This window comes from Carcharodon carcharias, chromosome 17, assembly GCF_017639515.1.
Source record: "Carcharodon carcharias isolate sCarCar2 chromosome 17, sCarCar2.pri, whole genome shotgun sequence".
Taxonomy (NCBI): Eukaryota; Metazoa; Chordata; class Chondrichthyes; order Lamniformes; family Lamnidae; genus Carcharodon; species Carcharodon carcharias.
The window spans coordinates 26,308,160-26,327,087 of NC_054483.1; the positions used below are offsets into that span (position 1 = coordinate 26,308,160).

Here is an 18,928-nt window from a genome sequence, read left to right on the forward strand (position 1 = left end):
GGGATAATTTAAAAATTTACAGAAAATGCAAAACTGAGTAAACAATGAAATGGGCAATTTTAGACTTCAAGAGTAACTGGACAGACTGGTAAAATGGGCAGTCACATGGCAAATGAAATTGAATGCAGAGCGTGTGATGTGATACATTTTGGTAGGAAGAATGAGGAGAGGAAATAAATGCACAGTTTTAAAGGGAATGCTGAAACAGAGAGAGCCTGAGGTGTATGCACAAAAATTGTTGACTATGACAGGTTGGGAAATCTGTTTAAAAACCATCATATGGGACCCTTGTCTTCATTAATAGACGAATGGAGTACAAAAGCAAAGAAGTTAAACAAAGCCTTTATAAATCACTGGTTATGCTTCTTCTACAGCATTGTGCTCAATTCTTGGCACAACAGTTAAGGAAGGATGACAGAGCTTGGGAGAGGGCGCAGAGGAAATTTACTACCATGGCACCACATGTGGGGAATTTTAGTTATCTGGAGAAGCTGGGGTTGTTCTCTTTAGAGCTGAGAAGGTTGAGGAGATTTGCTGGAGGTATTCAAAATCATTAAGGGTTTTAATTGCAAATAATTAAGGATAAACTGTTTCCAATGGCAGAAGGTTTATAAACAGAGGACAAAAATTTAAAGCATTTGGCTAAAAATCAGAGGTGACATGATTTTTTTTGTTTGCACAGCAAGTTGCTATGATCTGGAATACACTACCTAAAAGAGCAGTGGAAGCAGATTCAGTTGTAACATTTGAAAGAGAATTGGATAAATACTGGTTGGAGAAACATTTACAGGGCTATGGCAAAAAAGCAGGGGATTGGAATTAATGGAGAACACTATCGAAGGCAGAGGCACGATGGGTTGAATGGCCAATTCTGTGCTGTAACATTCTATGATTCTATAAAAGCCACTATGACTAATAATTGGTAACCAGCCAGAGCAATCCTGCCAAGGTAAGTTGAGGAGCTGCTGTTGGTCTCTTGTCCAAGCTGTTGAAAGAAAGAACTTTTATTGATATAGGGTGTTGCACAACCTCAAGATGTCTCAAAGCCTTTTATGCTCAAGTATTTTTGAAGTGTAAGCACTGTTGTAAAAATACAGCAGTCAATTTGCACATAGCAATCCCCCACAAACAGCAATGTGATATAGATTAGATGACCTGTTTCAGTGATGTTGGTTGAGAGATAAATATTGGCCAGGACACCAGCACAAACTCGCCTGCTGTTCCTCAAAATAGTGCTGTGGACTTTTATATGCATGGGTTCTGTGTAATGTTTCATCTGAACGAAAGCATCATAAGCAGTGCTGCACTCCCTCAGCACTGTAATGGAAGTGCCAGCCTAGATTTTATGCTCAAGATTCCATAGTGGGGCTTGAAACCACAAGCTTCTAAGTCAGATGAGAGTGCTTCCACTGATCCATTGACTTTGTTCGAAGATAGTACAGAGTTATGCACGACAAGATAGAATTATTATAGAGTGAGGCAGAGATTAAACTGAAAGTAAGGACTTAATGCAACAGGTTGCACAGGCTGACAGAGGTTTCACTTCACAGACTTCAGCCTTGATTGTTGCCCAGTTAAAAGCTGAAGCTGTACAGTTCATTAGTGGAGGATCTCCTCTAGCTGAGGAGAGTTGGAATGATAAATAGTGTTGGTGAAATCTGCTTGGTTGATGCAGCACTATATATATTTGCTGAGGGAAAATCAAATGGGATATGATTAAAGCTATTCATCTTGACATTCTCTGGCTTTTAACTTTGCACTTTTATTGTAGTAAGCTTTTAAAATGTGAATGCACACTGTTCGAAGAAAGATCCAACGACTTATGGAAAGAATTTTGCTGGATGAAGTGCACTCCATTTTATTGTGGGATGCTGTTTGATATTTCAGTTTATTCACGTATCCAAGCAACTATTTTGTGAACTGTCTCTTCAGCAAAGAAATAGAATGCTATGTTATCAGCAACTTTTTTTGACTTTTCTATCCTGTAATTTCTTCCCTTCCTTGGGATCAAATTATGCAATTAAGCTTTCTTACATTTCCAAATAAACTTTTTTCCAGAGCCAGGTGTACTATTAATTTAATTTCTTGGTTGACCAAAACTGGCCAAAATTTTGACCACATAACTGCACCGTGGTGATAAGAATACTGCATTTTCTACCTATGCTGCCCTTGCAGCTAGAAACCAGTGCAGCTTATTGTCCCATCTCACCTGGTTACCAAATACCATTACAGCATTTTTCATTTACTGTAAGGCATACAAGGTCAGTTTAGTGATGTGCTGGTGAATAGCTTCACTAATTCTTTTGATTTGATATATCTTTCTGCATTCACAAAACATTGAGGCCTTGTCTGCATTTGAAGAGGCCATATTGCACATTGTTGGGCCAGAGGATTGAGAGGGTGAGGGTGAAGTCAGAGGCCTTAGGTGATCCTGGTAGTGTTTTGGTTCTTCCATCTAGACTCTTCTAATGTTCGTGACTTCATGGGAGATGTGTTTTGTCTTTGTCTCCCTCAAATCAATCTTGCTTTCTACTAGCTGTCATGAAGCTATATTAATGTCTATAATGTGACTGGAAATTATTTTTAAATTGGAATTATAGTAGGGTGTGTGTCTATGTGTGTGTCTGTGTGTGGCTTAATTGGATTAAAGTCAGCTAGTCTGGGTGCTTTGATGTATAGTAGTTTGAGATGTTAATTAGATAAACGTAAGGAAGAAAAGGTAGAGTGTAAATTTTGCATTTGTTGAATAAACCATTCAAAAGAATGGGTAAAATCTTGTACCTAGCTGGGAGACACCAAGCAATATGTTTATATTACTAATAAAACTGGGCGAATGAAACGATTATTGTTAGTAGAGGTAAAATTTTAAAAACCTAGTAATACAATTAAAAATTTACATTCAAAGGGGAAGCCAGGTATAAACAGAAAGGAGTTTGTGTGTATAAGTCAGAGGCATTTAAGATCTAACCAACCTGTATGTCTAGAACTGTGTCTGCAAAGGAACCAAATTGCAAGTATCCTCATTCTGAATTTGTAAAGTCAAATGTGCTTTGCCCGGTGTCTGTTTAAAGTCCATGGGTTATTGTTGCCATGGTGAAGATTTACCTGGGAGTGATTAATTTGGGGATTTGTTTAAATGTCTGTGTTTAATTTGTTGTAAAATTAATAAATGTTTAGTTTAGTTTTATCTAAAAACCTCTTGAGGCTTGATGGTTTTATTCCTGAATTTAGAGCTGCATCTCAAACATACCAGTTGAAAATATAGGTTATGACAGTTATTCAAGTTTCCCTCCGGGATTTAAATAACTCAGCCTGTACCAACTGCTGTGCCATAAAACTAGCACAGTATGAATGAACTTAAAATGAAAGCATTGTTATGACACAGCAGTTGGTAAAGGCTGAGTTGTTTAAATCCCAGAGGATATTTTAACAACCGCCATAACCTATGTTTTCAATTGGTATATTTGAGATGCAGCTCTGAATCCAGGAATAAGATCACCAAGCCTAAAGAGGTTTTTTATACAAAACTAAATTAAATGTTTATTAATCTAACAACAAATGTAACACATACACATGTGTACATGCCTTTGAACTGCCTCTCCTTATTGTTTTTCTAGTTTTAATCAGAGCCTGTGATCTCATTTACCACACCATCTGGAAACAATCCAAGATGCTCCTTCTGTAGCACCTCTGTTGAAACCATTTCTACAGGCTGCTCAGCTACCATAGGCATCACCCACATTTGTAATCCTGCTGTATCATTACCTAGAATAAATTGAACTCCTGCAATGGGCAATTTTTCCACTACTCCAACAATAATTTCACCTGTCTTCCACTTGCTCTTTAAATTTATCTTCCGCAAGGAGATATGTTTAGCATCTCCATGAACCCCACTTATTATCACCTGGCCCTGTAAAACTCACTCTGAACAGCAAATGTCACTATCCCACAACAGTAACAATTAACTAGCCCCATGTCTCTTAATATTTTAACATCCTCACCTACTGCACCCTGTACACATGGAAAGACTTTCCCTTCACACACAAAGTCTTTAAACATTTCTGCAACTTGCTTCTCAGAATTCTCTTCGATAAACTGTGAACACAGTCCCACTTCTTTACCTTTTCACTGATTCTCCCTGTTTTACTTGTACACAAACCCCTGGTTTCTCCTGTGCCTGAACCTCAGAACCCACAGCACTTTTACTTCCAGAACTTTTCTGCACCCCAATAATTCTAACAGATTTTCCCAGTAATTTCCAACTCACTGACTTCATATGTCTCACTTTATTACAATAGAAACGCCTCAATTTTCCAATGTCACTTCTACCCTCATCACCTTCCTTTTTATTTTGAGAAAAAACTTCCTGGGAACTTCCACCTACTCCTTCTCTTCCCTGACTACCCACCTTCCTTTCACCTTCCCACTTTGTATCCTTTTCAGATTTATGAGGGTGAACCAAAAGAAGGTTTAGCTCTATGAACTAACTCATTATCATCAGCTATCTCTGCTGCTTGCCTTACAGTTTGAACCCTCTGTTCCTCCACATGAGTTCTCACTACCGAAGGGATTGAGTTTTTAAATTCTTCCAAAAGAATTTTCTTCTCTAAGAACTGCATATGTTGTCTCTATTTTTAATGCCCGTATTCACTGATCAAAATTACTTTATTTTACTCGCTCAAATTCAATATAAGTTTGCCCAGGCTATTTTCTCATATTCCTAAATTTCTGCCTGTATGCCCCAGGAGCCAACTCATGTGCACTCAAATAGCCTTTTTCACCACATAGTAACTCACCAGTAACTCTTCAGATAGCGAAGCATATACCTTATGTGCTCTCCTTACCAAATCAGACTGTAATAATAATGTCCAGTTTTTCTGTGGCCTTTTCATCCGTTTACCTATCTTCTCAAATGAAATAAAAGATCCTTAGTATCTTTTTCCTCAAACTTCGGAAGAGCTTGTACAAATGTAAACATTTCTCCACTGGGTTTTAGGTTAAAGACTTTTTCATCATCAGAACTCTCCTCAGAATCTGAGATCTTTTTTTAACTTCCAGCCTTTCAAGCAGGTATTCTATTTCTTTCTCTCTTTCCCTTGCCTCCCTTTCTTTATCCTTCTCTCTTGCCTGAAATTCCAGTTCCAGCTTCCTTGCCTTATCCTGCCTTTCTCCTTGCTCCCTTTGAAATGCCCTTTCTCTTTCCTTTGCTTTGAACTCAACTTTTTTCAGTCCCTTTGCTTGTTCAAGTTTTTGCGTCTTCATTTGTAATTGAAGTCTCACTGCCTCTAGCTGTGACTCACTAGTGGCAGGTGTCACTTCCCACTGTAGATGCTGTGCTGCACCTTTAATTATGTCTGATTTCCTAGCCCCCACAGGTAACCCCAATTATAATTTATCCGCCAACTCTGTTAACTTACTTTTGGATATCTTTTGTAAACCAATCAGAGTTATATCTTCTACTTCCAAAAAAAATTTAGCCATGGATTCAGCCATTTTTGCAGCCTCACCGCTTCAAAATACCTCACACCCACTCCTGAATTCCAAGTGCTTCTTGTACTCGTCGCCTTAAGATTCACCAATTTCAAAGCAATCAAGGAATTTCAAATATACCCTGCCAAGAACCCCCAATTGTTGTGACACAACAGTTGGTAAAGGCTGAGTTGTTTAAATCCCAGAGGGAAACTTGAACAACTGTCATAACCTTTATTTTCAATTGGTGTATTTGAGATGCAGCTCCGAATTCAAGAATAAGACCACCGAGTCTCAGGGGTTTTTTTATATCAAACTAAATTAAACATTTATTAATTTAACAACAAATTAAACACATACACATGTCTACAAATTACTCCCATAATAACTTCTAATCAAACCCCAAATTAATCACTTCCAGGTAAATCTCCACCAAGACAACAGTAACCCATAGACTTTAGACAGACATTGGGCAAAGCACATTTGACCGTACAAATTCAAAATGAGGTTCCTTGCAATTTAGTTCCTTTGCAGACACATTTATAGGCTTACAGGCTGGTTAGATCTTAAATGCCTCTGACTTACACCCACAAACTCCTTTCCCGTTTATACATATCTTTCTCTTTGAATGTAAATTTTCTGTTGTATAACTAGGTTTTCCATTTTACCTCTCCTTTGACTCCACCAATTTTATTAGTAAGCTGAAAAAAAAAACGCTTGTTATCTTCTAGTTAGGTGCAAGATTTCACCCATTCTTTTGAATGATTTATTTAAAAATACAAATTGTCCCCTTGACACCTCTGTTTCTAAACTTCCCCATGTTTATCTAATTACCATTTCAAACCTACTTCTTTCTATAAATCAAAGCACCCAGACTAGCTTGCTGTCATCCAGTTAAGACACACGCAGCCACACATATAGACACAGACCCCACTACAATTCCTATTTAAAAATAATCTCCAATAAAATTATGGGTGTTAATATCTCTTCATGACAGGCATCATGATTGCTTCTTGGGGAACTTGACATTATTTGCTTGATCCTGCTTCTGATAGTCACACACAACCTGTGTATTAATGGAGTGGAAGCCCTTGCAGTTCTGAAGGCAAATAAATTGTGTGCCAAAGCCAGTAATGCCGAATGGGTGACATCCTAAAGTTTACGGAATCATGCCATGCGAAAAAATGCATTGTCTTTTCAACAACACGTTACTCACCTTCATTATATATTTCCGATCTATAACTTAACTGATGTTGCTGGTGTCCTTTGTCATATCATAACTGTAGATACATATTTGTAGCTGATGGAAAGCAAGGGCAGTCCTGCAAACTATGAATCTGCTTTGGTCTCGTCTAACACACACATTCTATTGTGAACAATAAGTGAAGCCTGTCCACAAGTACACCATTGCAGCCCATCATCCTCTCCTCTTTCTCTGAGTTACATGGGAGAACGATTAACCAATGGGATTAGAGTAGACAGGGGCTTGATGACTGGCACGGACATGATGAGCTGAAGGGCCTCTCTCCATGCTGTAAATCTCTATCACTCTATGACTGAATGTTTTGTTACAAGTGTTATGGGCAGGAGGTGGTTTAAGCTTCTTCGCTCTCCACCTTTTCATTTTTGCTTTCCTCCTTTATAAGTGGTGTATTTTCCCCAAACCCTAATTTTTGGAGTGATACAATCCTCTATTAATAACCCCACAGCAAACTTGAGGTAGGATTATTTTATTTTACACGCACTCAAAACACCGGGATGGGGTGTCGTTACATAATCTCTGTACATTCACACAATAAAGGAGGGATAAGGGATAAAAAAGAGGTGCAGGGCAAAGAACCACAGACAAAATAAGAATTATTGTTTCACATGAGTCCACTCCAGAATCACAAGCCCAATTGTGTATTCCTTCAGAGAGGTTAGCAGGATGAAGCTGATCTGGGGTCACCCACTTTTCTAGTAGCGCTGACTTCCACGATGGGAGTAACATGTAGAGGTGAATTAGTCTAGTCATAGGTGCTGGTACAGAAGTTCAGATGTTCTAGTAACAGTGTAAATGAGGGCCAGGCACTTTAAACCTAGACAGAGCTCTCATTCTGCTGCTGCTTGGTTGATGGAAGATGGCACACTGCCTTTGTTCAGCTGGCAAGGCAATACTACAGGTTCTAACAGTTTGGGGTGGGGGTAGTGGGGAGGAGTCACGTAACAAAATTCCCACTTATTCCCCTTGCTTTGGACAAATGATATATATTTTTGGTCTGGTTTCTTGGGATAGCTGATGTTTCATCCATTAATCCATTTAACAGAGATTACAGGGCCCCTTTGTCCTCACAGATGTATCATCTCCATTAACCAGAGCTCTGCCTTAGAAATGTAAAAGGTCTTTGTGCATTTCCTTGGAATTTGATTTCTGCAGTCACAGGGGGCATTAGCAACTCTTTAGCGATAACAAGGTCCCTGCTGCTTTATGAAGGCAAGGAATTCCTGTCGTGTGAGTCATCACTCACCTGCTTCAGTTATGTAAAGCCTTTTAAAAAAAAAGGCTGTTCATTTTTTTAAAATAATAATTTTATGGCGTAGCCAGGATGATATAGGTAGATATATATATTTTCCTTCATGTTTCCTGGGACTGATTCAGAGAATATGATGAAAGGAAAAACGCAGTGCAAATTCTGAGCTGATTATAATCTAAAATTTACTGTTGCTCACACCAACACTTTTAACTCCTGGGTGAGAAAACAGCAACGCAAGCATTTAAATTATTCAGGAGTGGAAGCAATAGGGGCTTTAATAACTAAGCCTCATTCAGATGGGGAGGAAGTTTTGCACCTTGTGTGCACCAGTGTCGTATTACTTTTTCTGACAAGGCTGAGCTGGGTACATCATCATTATTGACTGTACCTCGATTTGAAATGATGTTTACTCAGGTTGCAAGTTTCTACCATGGGCTTTCATGCGACTGAACAGACCGTTTCTTGACCTGCACATCTTTTTAGCATAAGAGGCAGGAAGCCCCATGAGGTAGTGGGATCCAGAGTGCAGGATTTGCTTCCTTTTCTTTCTTTCTCTGCCACAGCTCAACCTCAACATTAAAGGTTTTGGACTCAAGGCATGATGCTGCTTGATGGTCAGGCTGTTGCCATTATGAGCACTTGGTGGCAAACTCCTCCCAGTCATCAACATCAATGGTGCTGAGCTTCAAGGAGAGCTCCAGAGTGTCTTTGTAGAGTGTTCCTTGTCCTCCTCTGGAGTGCTTGCCTTTTGACAGTTAAGAAAACAGGACTTTGTGGGAGAGACACTTTTCAGCCATCTGGACACTATGTCCAGTCCACTGTAGTTGATCTTGCAGAAGCTTTGCCAAAATGCTTGTAGAGCTGGCTTCATGAAGGATACTAGCGTTTGTTTGTTGGTTCCACCTATTGAATCTGGAGGATGCATTGGAGGCATTGCTGGTGTAATTTCTCAAGCACTTCTATGTGTCCCTGATACACAGTCCAGGTCTTGCTGCAGTACAGAAGTGTGATGATGAAAACTGCTCTGTGCATTGGGACTTCTGTTGACTTGGGGAGATCTTTGTTGCCAAACATTCACTTGCATAGTTTGTACAAGGCTGAGCTGGTGCAACTGATGCAGTGTTGGCTCTCCTCATCAGCAGTAGCCTTTTAGTGAGGTGGCTGCCAAAATATAGGAAGTGCTCAAAATATTCCACAGTCTCTCCTTCAACATATATGGGAGGTAGAATATTTGACAGACCAGGTCTTGGTTGATCTGAGATTTGTTTTGGTAACAGTCAAGGACGGGCCTTGTTTCAAGTGTACAGAATTGAAGAGATCGAGAGTGGCTTATAAACCTGGTGCAGTGAGTGAGTAACAACACTGCAGTCACCTGAAATCTGTAGATCAGGTTTGTCTTTGGTGGTCAGATTAGGTTTGGCACAGAGACGACTGAGGTTGAGTTTCCTATCTAGGTGGTATTTAATTCTGACACCAGGGGGCAATTGATCTTTCATGAGGTGAATACCCACTGTCAGGTAGATTGTAAATTGTATGGGGGCTACCACTCAGCCTTGCCTGACCCTAGCCTGCATTATAAGGCATCTGTTTAAGATCTCCCACTCAAGGCAGGTTAAGTTATATCATCATGAAGCAGTTGCAAAATTGTGATGAAATTTCTTGGATGTCGAAATCGCTGGAGCACAATCCACAGTGTCTTAAGATTTACTCAGTCAAATGCTTTGGTCAGGTCAATGAAAGCGATTAAGAATTTCTTGGATTTGTCTGGCAACAAGGCCATGCCTAAATCCACACTGTGACTCTGGGAGGATTTCCTCAGCCACAGGAAGTAGGCAATTCAGGAAAATGCGTGTCAGGATTTTCTCCGCTATGGACAAGAGAGAAACACTTTTATAGTTTCCACAGCATGATTTATCTTTTTTCTCAAAGGTAGTTACAATTGTTGCATTCCTGAAATCGGGTGGTGGGTGGTGGCATGGGAGTTCTTTTTCTTCCTAAATCCATATGATGAATGCACGGAGTCTTGATGTGAGCAAAAACCCAGCAGCTTTGAAGACCTCAGCTGGAATACCGTCAGGGGTTCAGGCTTTTCTGTTGCTCATTTGTTCGATTGCTTATTGCAACTCTTGCATTAATGGCAATTCACCTACTGATTCTACCACACTGTGTACTAGGGGATAGCCTGGAGAATATCAACTGCCACAGTGGATTTATGATTGTGGAGTCAATAGAAATGTTCTTTTGCAGTGTTGACTTATGGCGTTGCCATCCTTGAGGAGAGAGAGGCATCATCCTGTGAGTGAAGGGGATTTTGTCTATTTGACCCTGGTCTATGGATGGCCCTGGTGGCTTGAAAAAAGAAACATATGTCATGACAGTCAGCATACTGTTGGATCTGTCAGGCTTTCTCTTCCCAGCGATAAAAACAAAAAAACTGCGGATGCTGGAAATCCAAAACAAAAACAGAATTACCTGGAAAAACTCAGCAGGTCTGGCAGCATCGGCGGAGAAGAAAAGAGTTGACGTTTCGAGTCCTCATGACCCTTCGACAGAATTTGAGTTCGAGTCCAGGAAAGAGCTGAAATATAAGCTGGTTTAAGGTGTGTGTGTGGGGGGCGGAGAGATAGAGAGACAGAGAGGTGGAGGGGGTTGGTGTGGTTGTAGCGACAAACAAGCAGTGATAGAAGCAGAATATCAAAAGATGTCATCCCCCCCCCCCCCTCCCCCATCCCCACCCCCTTTCTGTTTCCCCCTTCTCTTTTTTTTTTCCCAATAAATTATAAAGATTTTCCTTTTCCCACCTATTTCCATTATATAAAATAAAAAAAAAAAACCCACTAGAGCTATACCTTGAGTGCCCTACCATCCATTCTTAATTAGCACATTCGTTTAGATAATATCACCAACTTTATCTTTAACACCTATGTGTTCTATTGTACTATTGTTGTTGACATCTTTTGATATTCTGCTTCTATCACTGCTTGTTTGTCGCTACAACCACACCAACCCCCTCCACCTCTCTGTCTCTCTATCTCTCCGCCCCCCACACACACACCTTAAACCAGCTTATATTTCAGCTCTTTCCTGGACTCGAACTCAAGTTCTGTCGAAGGGTCATGAGGACTCGAAACGTCAACTCTTTTCTTCTCCGCCGATGCTGCCAGACCTGCTGAGTTTTTCCAGGTAATTCTGTTTTTGTTTTCTCTTCCCAGCGTTTGTCCTTTATCTTCCAGATTTGTCTTTGGGTGTCAATCTTCAGCTGTTGGAATGCTGCCTTCTTAACTTACGACCTTGGGTTCTTCTGCCAGGCAATGAGAGCTGCTCGTTTTTGTTCCAGGAGGTCACACAGTTCTGCATCATTTTCGGTGAACCAGTCCTGGTGACCCAAAGGTATGGACACAGGAGTCTTGTTTAGATAACTTAATTGGATCTCACTATTCTGAAATTAGATGTGTGAGGATTTTACAGATTGCTCGTGAACTGCACTTGGGATCACTCTCTTCGGCTGGACTGCTTTAGGGCTTATACGTTGATTTTTTTTCATCTTCGACTTTGTGTATTGCGGTGATGCCAGTTTGGAGATTCTTGACTAGGGGCTCTTAGGTTCACAACGCTGTCCCCATCACCAATTCGCCATATCTCCCTTCCACTCTTCTAAAGCCCCATTTCCAACATCCTCATCCTCCTCATCGCCCTTGAAATACCGAATTTACTGACAACACCCAGCAGGCCAGGTAGCATTTGTGGACAGAAACATAGTTAACCTTTCAGGTCATTTTCAGTTCAATGTTTGCAAATTTTTAACCTGCTTACTTAGTATATTTGTGAACTTTTTGATTGCAGTCACACTGCAATTCAGTGTTAACGTATTTCTTAAATAGAATACTGTTATAATTATGAAACCTATTAATCTCCCTAGCTAAATCCAGTGGTAAGCATCCTTGGCATTCTGTTTGACCCTGAGTTCTTTTGTTCCACGTATTATACTGTTATTACCATATTCCGGCTGAATTGAAAATCGCCTGTTTTTGCCTGTTTAAATTTTCACAGAGGTTTCACATAACACCTTTTGTGCTGTTCTACATACCCTATCTCTCATCTTCATTAAAAGATTGCTACAACTTTTTTGAAAAGCTCTTGTTTGGGCTTCAGGATTCGCAAATTCAAAGTACATATTTTTCTCTTTCACAGCACACCATTCATGTGCCATGGCAAACGAATCATTGTTGATTCTAGGATCGAACATTTAACCTTTTACTGAGTTGTATAGTTCAACCTATTTGTACAAAGCTTGGATGTATGCAAATCTTATTTCTATTTAAGCATTTGGTGCCTTCTTTTTCCTCACAGAGCCCTGTCTAGCACGCAACATCATGACAATGCAGTTAAAAACAAATAATGACCAGCTTTTCCTTCAGTGTACCAAAAATAAACAGCTCAACTTCTCACCCCAAAACAGTGATCTCTTTAAGTATTTCTGTCATAGTTTCAGTCCTATGTGGCATACTTGTCAAAGTTATAGGGGTATTTGTTCATCCTCCATAACAGAGGAAAAACTTCTTTGTGATGCTGTTTGTACTTAATGGTTGTTTATGGATATATAAAGTATGGTAGTAAGTATAGTTTAGAAATTGGAATTTTTAACATTAACTGAAATTACAACTTGTCACATTTGTTCCTATGACTCAATTCTTGTTTAAGTCGTGCAGATAGAATCGGGCGGTTTTGGAAGGAGAAAGGACCTTGATTACATACCTGTTATTCTTTGTCGGAAGTTGTTCTAAAAATACAACGTGCTGAGTATCAACCCTATGTGGCTAGCTAACAACTATAGAGGATATTGATAGCATTCCAAAGGATCTGGACAAATTAAGGCATGGGTTGAGGAAATAATAAATGATAAATGTTGGACAAAATATTCAAATTAAAGCATATGCACACTGTATGGGTGTGCATGAGCAAAAGCTGGAAAGGACAAAGATTTGAGAGTGATTAAGCACTCAATGAAATGACAGAATTAGCTGAGTTATGCCAGGTTTCTGAGTAGCTTTGTACAGTGGGCTTGTGCCCACTCAGAATGAAGCCAAGATTGTTCAGATCAATTTTAGTTGGAACTTAAAAAAATTATTGCCATTTCTATCTGGACTCGTCCCTTTGGGAAAAGGGCAGTCTTGCAACTGACTGATTTGTTTCTGTACACTTGACTGTACGTAACCTGAGAAATGTGACGCTAGATCTCTGTAGAAATGATAGGGGAATTTACTTCCTACCCCAGGTTATTCAGCTTCATTTATTTCCCTCCAGAAGTCTTTTAAAGGAAATGTCGTACATTATACATACCCAGAGATTGGTTTCAACACAAATTTGTGTGTGCTTAAATAAGGAGATACATGGAAACACTTATAAGCCAACAAATAACTGTTGTCAACATTTAGAGATGAGTACTGCGTGCTCTCAAAATGACATTGCTATGTGTGCCATTGTGGTGCAGTTAAATAGGTCAAATGGCTTTATTAAGGTCACAGATAGAGGAAAATCATATAAACCAACGAAGCATTAACTACTATTAACATTAATTGTTGGCTATAACATGCATCCTTGTGTTTAATCTGCACACAGATACACATTTTCAATTAAAAAATACAATATCACTGCCTACCCATTGTTCAGAAATAAAAGTTACATTATGAGATCATGTTGCTGCAGAAGGTGTTTGAAACCAAAGTACAAGAGGAAGTTCCTCCTGTGTGCTACGTGTATCCCATGGGAAATGCCACATACCCACTGTGATTTTTCCAGCAGGATAAATATAATACACATGTTTTCTCTACTATGCTTGCAATTGTTTGTGATCACCTGTGACAGATTTCATCATTAGAATATTCATTCACATATTCATTTACAGAAAGTCATAACTTTTTAGTATGATCTTGTCCATTAGATTATTGAGGCTTCTGGATAAACTAGAGGAAACCGCAGGCCCTAAGTGGGCCATACCATTATATTTTTACTATGCATTCCCTCACTTGCAATGTCTCCCCCCCCCCACCCCCGCCACCTGTGCTCTCACTCAGAAAGTTAAATCACAGCTGTGGCCCTTCCAAGGGTTTCCGTTGCCTCATGCCCTCCCTGCAAATGTCAGTTCTTATTTGCTTTTTCCATCGATAGTATTATTTGTCAACACTTTCCCCTTACAAATCAAGAACCTACAAAGTTCTCCGTAACTGTTATGGAGCTGCTTTTGATTTTTGAGACATCTGCACACTCAAAAGTATGACACATGACAGTTTTATGTTCATACCTGAACGTTATTAACCAGCAAATCTCTCACAAACACACATATTGCCCTGACTCTACTATATAACTTGCTTGTTATCATACTGTAAATAAAAGGTGAAGCTACAGCACCTTCATGGATATTTGCAGTTCTTTTACAGGAACATTCGTCTGGGAGTTCAGGGTGGATGGAACTGATGTTTCAAATAAGGCCATCTTGATTAGCAGTCTGAGAGATGGAGAATGTAGCTGACTGCTTGCTCATTCTGTGCTGAATTTGAATTGTTACTGTTTCTTTTTAGAAATAACTTCTAAATGTCAAGTGAATCTATAAAGGTGTGCATGAAAGTGTTTTTGGGGTTTAAATATGACTGCCAGTTATATGTTTTTTGAAGACAGGATAAACTTGATTGTGTGTGATTGTGTAAAATGGGTGATAGCAAATCAACATCTGTTTTACATCTCTCCTGATGTTTAGTTAAGTAATTGGGAATAAAAATCAGGAGAAATATAAAATGGGCTGCCAATTCACTGAAATCCATTTCACAGAATCACAAGAAATAATAACTACCCTGCTTGTAAAAACAGAACATGCAGGTAATACTCAGCAGGTCCGGCAGCATTTGTGGAGAGAGAAACAGAGTTCACATTTCAGCTCGTGACCTTTCATCAGATCTCATCATGAATGGATCCTGTTGGAATGAATTTATAAATGGGCTTACACTTGCTGACGTTACCAAGAAGGATGAGATTATCAGACCTTTGTCCCCATTGCCCTTGTTGTTTATTATTCTTCTGGTTTAAAGGTTCTTTTGTTTGTCTGATACTAGTGGCTGGCTCATTATCCTTTCACATCAGGGATTTGGATTTAAATCCAGAGGAGCTCCATTCTTATTTTAAGGATTCTATGTGGCTTAAGTAGAGCAGACTGAAACCAGATCTTTTTTCTTTATTCTTTCATGATACCACTTAGTATCAGTACACAGTACCAATTTGTGCTTGCAGTTTGCCAGTGTTGCCATAGGAGCTGTAAGGATGGCTGATGTGAGAAGTGGTGGATTTAGAAGTGGTAATTGGGGTTGAATTTAGTCCCTTTGCTGAGGCAGGAAAGATGGAGCTTTACTCTGCAGCTGTTCTCAATAGTTAGGATTATCTTAGTCGTGAGCCAGACCAACAAACCATCTTTCTCAAAAGTTGATCCAGGGTTAGGGAATTCAGTGTTAGATTGTGGGAAAAATCTGAATAACTGCATGGATATTTAATGCTTGAAGCTGCATAACACTATTTTTTTCATTGAGTACCTCTTATCCTTCTTATTTTCCACTGACAGGGTAAAGATCTACGGGTTGGAATGATTCACGGCACAGTACTCTCAGGTAAGCATTCGTTGATCACCACTCCCTTCATGTGCTGCTTTCAACCCCCATCACAGCCACTCACCCCTCCATATCCACCTTCAGCTGAGAGTGCAGGGCTGGCACAAACACTCCTCCAGTCCTGTGACACAAGTATTGCTCAGTGACTTAGTCAGAAGAGGGGGTGTGCTTAATTAATTCTCACAGAATAAAGAAAATTTCTAAGGCTGTTCATACTGATCTTAAAGGTATATTCTCCCACTGCTTTTTTTCCCTTGCTATAGATACCCACGGGTCACTTTTACTTGTCAAAAGTCTTTCTGAATGGCTCCTTTTACACATGAATAAAACTAAAAACAAATTCTGTGACTATTAAAAGTACAATTGTATTTGGAAAGGTGAAATTAAGAATATTGAAAATGCCCTTTTCCAATGCACCAAAATTTAACAGCATTTGTATTCCTGAAACACATTCTCTAAGTGCTGTAATGAATGCAACAACTGGGGATGCGATGAAGCTGTGGTATTGTTGCTGGACTAGAGACCCAAGGTAATGCACTGGGGACCAGGGTTTGAATTCCACTATGGCAGATGATGGAATTTGAATTCAATAAAAACCTGGAATTAAAAGTCTAATGATGAGCATGAAACCATTGTCGATTGTTGTAAAAATCCACCTGGTTCACTAATGTCCTTTAAGGAAGTAAACCTGTTGTCCTTACCTGTTCTGGCTTACATGTGACTCTAGCCCCACAGCAATGTGGTTGACTCTTAAATGCCCTCTGAAATGGCTTAGCAGGCAACTCAGTTGTATCAAACTGCCACAAAGTCACAAAAAAGGAATGAAACCGGACGGACCACCCGGCATCAACCTAGATACCGGAAAGACAATGGCAGTCGCAGCCCTGTCGACCCTGCAAAGTCCTCTTCACTAACATTTGGGGGCTAGTGCTAAAATTGAGAGAGCTGTCTCACAGACTAGTCAAGCAACAGCAAGCCTGACATAGTCATCCTCACAGAATCATATCTTACAGATAATATCCCAGACACTACCATCATCATCCCTGGGTATGTCCTGACTCCCCCCGGCAGGAGAGACCCAGTAGAGGTGGCGGCACAGTTGTATACAATTGGGAGGGAGTTATCCTGGGAGTCCTCAACGTTGACTCTGGACTCCATGAAATCTCATTCCATCAGGTCAAACATTGTCAAGGAAACCTCCTGCTGATTACCACATAGTGCCATCCCTCAGACGAATCAGTGAACCTCCATGTTGAACACCACTTGGAAGAAGCACTGAGGGTGGCAAGGGCGCAGAATGTACTCTGGGTCGGGGACTTCACTGTCCATCACCAAGAATGGCTCAGTAGCACCACTGCTGATTGAGCTGGCCAAGTCCAAAATAACATAGCTGCTAGACTGGGTCTGTGGCAAGTGGTGAGGGAACCAACAAGAGGGAAAAACATACTTGACCTCATCCTCACCAACCTGCCTGCTGCAGATGCATCTGTCCATGACAGCATCGATAGGAGTGACCAGCACAGTCGTTATGGAGATGAAGTCTCACCTTCACATTGAGGTTACCCTCCATTGTGTTGTGTGGCACAACCACCATGCTAAATGGGGTTGATTTCAAACAGATCCAGCAATTCAAGACTGGGCATTCATGAGGCACTTTGGGCTATCAGCAGTAGCAGAATTGTATTGGAACACAATCTGTAACCTCATGGTCCAGCGTAACCCCCACTCTACCACTACCATCAAGCCAGGGGGTCAACCCTGTTTCAATGAAGAGTGCAGGAAGGCATGCAAGGAGCAGCACCAAGCATACCTGCTGAAGCGATAACACAGGATTACTTGCATGCCAAACAGTATAAGCAGCAAATGATAGACAGAGCTAAGCGATCCCACAATTAATGGATCACATCTAAGCTCTGCAGTCCTGCCACATCCAATCGTGAATGGTGGCAGCCAATTAAACAACACACTGGAGGAGGAGACTCCACAAAAAAACCCCTTCCTCAATGATGGAGGAGCCCAGCACATTAGTGCAAAAGATACGGCTGAAGCATTTGCTACAATCTTCAGCCAGAAGTGCCGAGTGGACGATCCATCTCGGTCTCCTCCGGAGGTGCCCAGCATCACAGATGCCAGTCTTCAGCCAATTCGATTCACTCCCCATGATATCAAGAAATGGCTGAAGGCACTAGATACTGCAAAGGCTGACGATATTCCAGCAATAGTACTGAAGATTTGTGCTCCAGAACTTGCCACGCCCCTAGCCAAGCTATTCCAGTACAGCTAAAACACTGCATCTACCCGGCTATGTAGAAAATTGCCCAGATAGGTCCTGTACACAAAAAACAGGACAAGTCCAATTACCGCCCCATCAGTCTACTCTCCATCATCAGTGAAGTAATGGAAGGGGTCATCGGCAGTGCTATCAAGCGGCACTTGCTTAGGAATAACCTGCGGAACCCAGTTTGGGTTCCTCCAGGGCCACTCAGCTCCTGACCTCAAAACAGCCTTGGTTTAAACATGGACATAGGAGCTGAACACCCGAGGTGAGGTGAGAGTGACTGCCCTTGACATCAAGGGTGCATTTTACCGAGTGTGGCATCAAGGAGCCCTAGCAAAATTGCAGTCAGTGGGAATCAGGGGGAGAACTGATTGGAGTCATACCTAGCACAAAGGAAGATGATTTTGGTTGTTGGAGGTCAGTCATCTCAGCTTCAGGGCATCACTGTAGGAGTTCCCCAGGGTACTGTCCTCGGCCCAACCATCTTCAGCTGCTTCATCAATGACCTTCCTTCCATCATAAGGTCAGAAGTGGGGATGTTCGCTGGTGATTGCACAATGTTCAGCACCACTCGTGACTCCTCAGATACTGAAGCAATCTACGTCCAGCAAGACCTGGGCAATATCCAGGCTTGGGATGTCAAATGGCAACTAACATTCACGCCAGACATGTGTCAGGCAATGACCATCTCCAACAAGAGAGACTCCAACCATTGCCCCTTGACGTTCAATGGCATTACCATCACTGAATCCCCTACTATCAAGATCCTGAGGATTACCATTAACCAGAAACTGAACTGGAGTTGCCATTTAAATACTATGGCTAAAAGAGCAAGTCAGGGGCTAAGAATTCTGGAATGAGTAACTCACCACCTGACTCCCCAAAGCCTGTCCACCATCTACAAGGCATAACTCAAGAGTGTGATGGAATACTTCCCACTTGCCTGGATGAGTTCAGCTCCCACAACACTCAAGCTTGACACCATCCAGGACAAAGTAGCCTGCTTGGTTGGCACC

General features: G+C 40.8%; 1 protein-coding gene across 1 annotated transcript in view; it reads left to right on the plus strand.

The window, feature by feature from the left end:
• LOC121290046 (phosphatidylethanolamine-binding protein 4) overlaps positions 1–18,928 on the plus strand; it is a 511,444-nt gene that overhangs the window by 341,903 nt on the left and 150,613 nt on the right. The window contains exon 5 of the mRNA XM_041210194.1: positions 15,589–15,634. Within this exon, the coding sequence (XP_041066128.1) occupies positions 15,589–15,634 (46 nt within the window). The remainder of the gene's footprint in view (positions 1–15,588; positions 15,635–18,928) is intronic.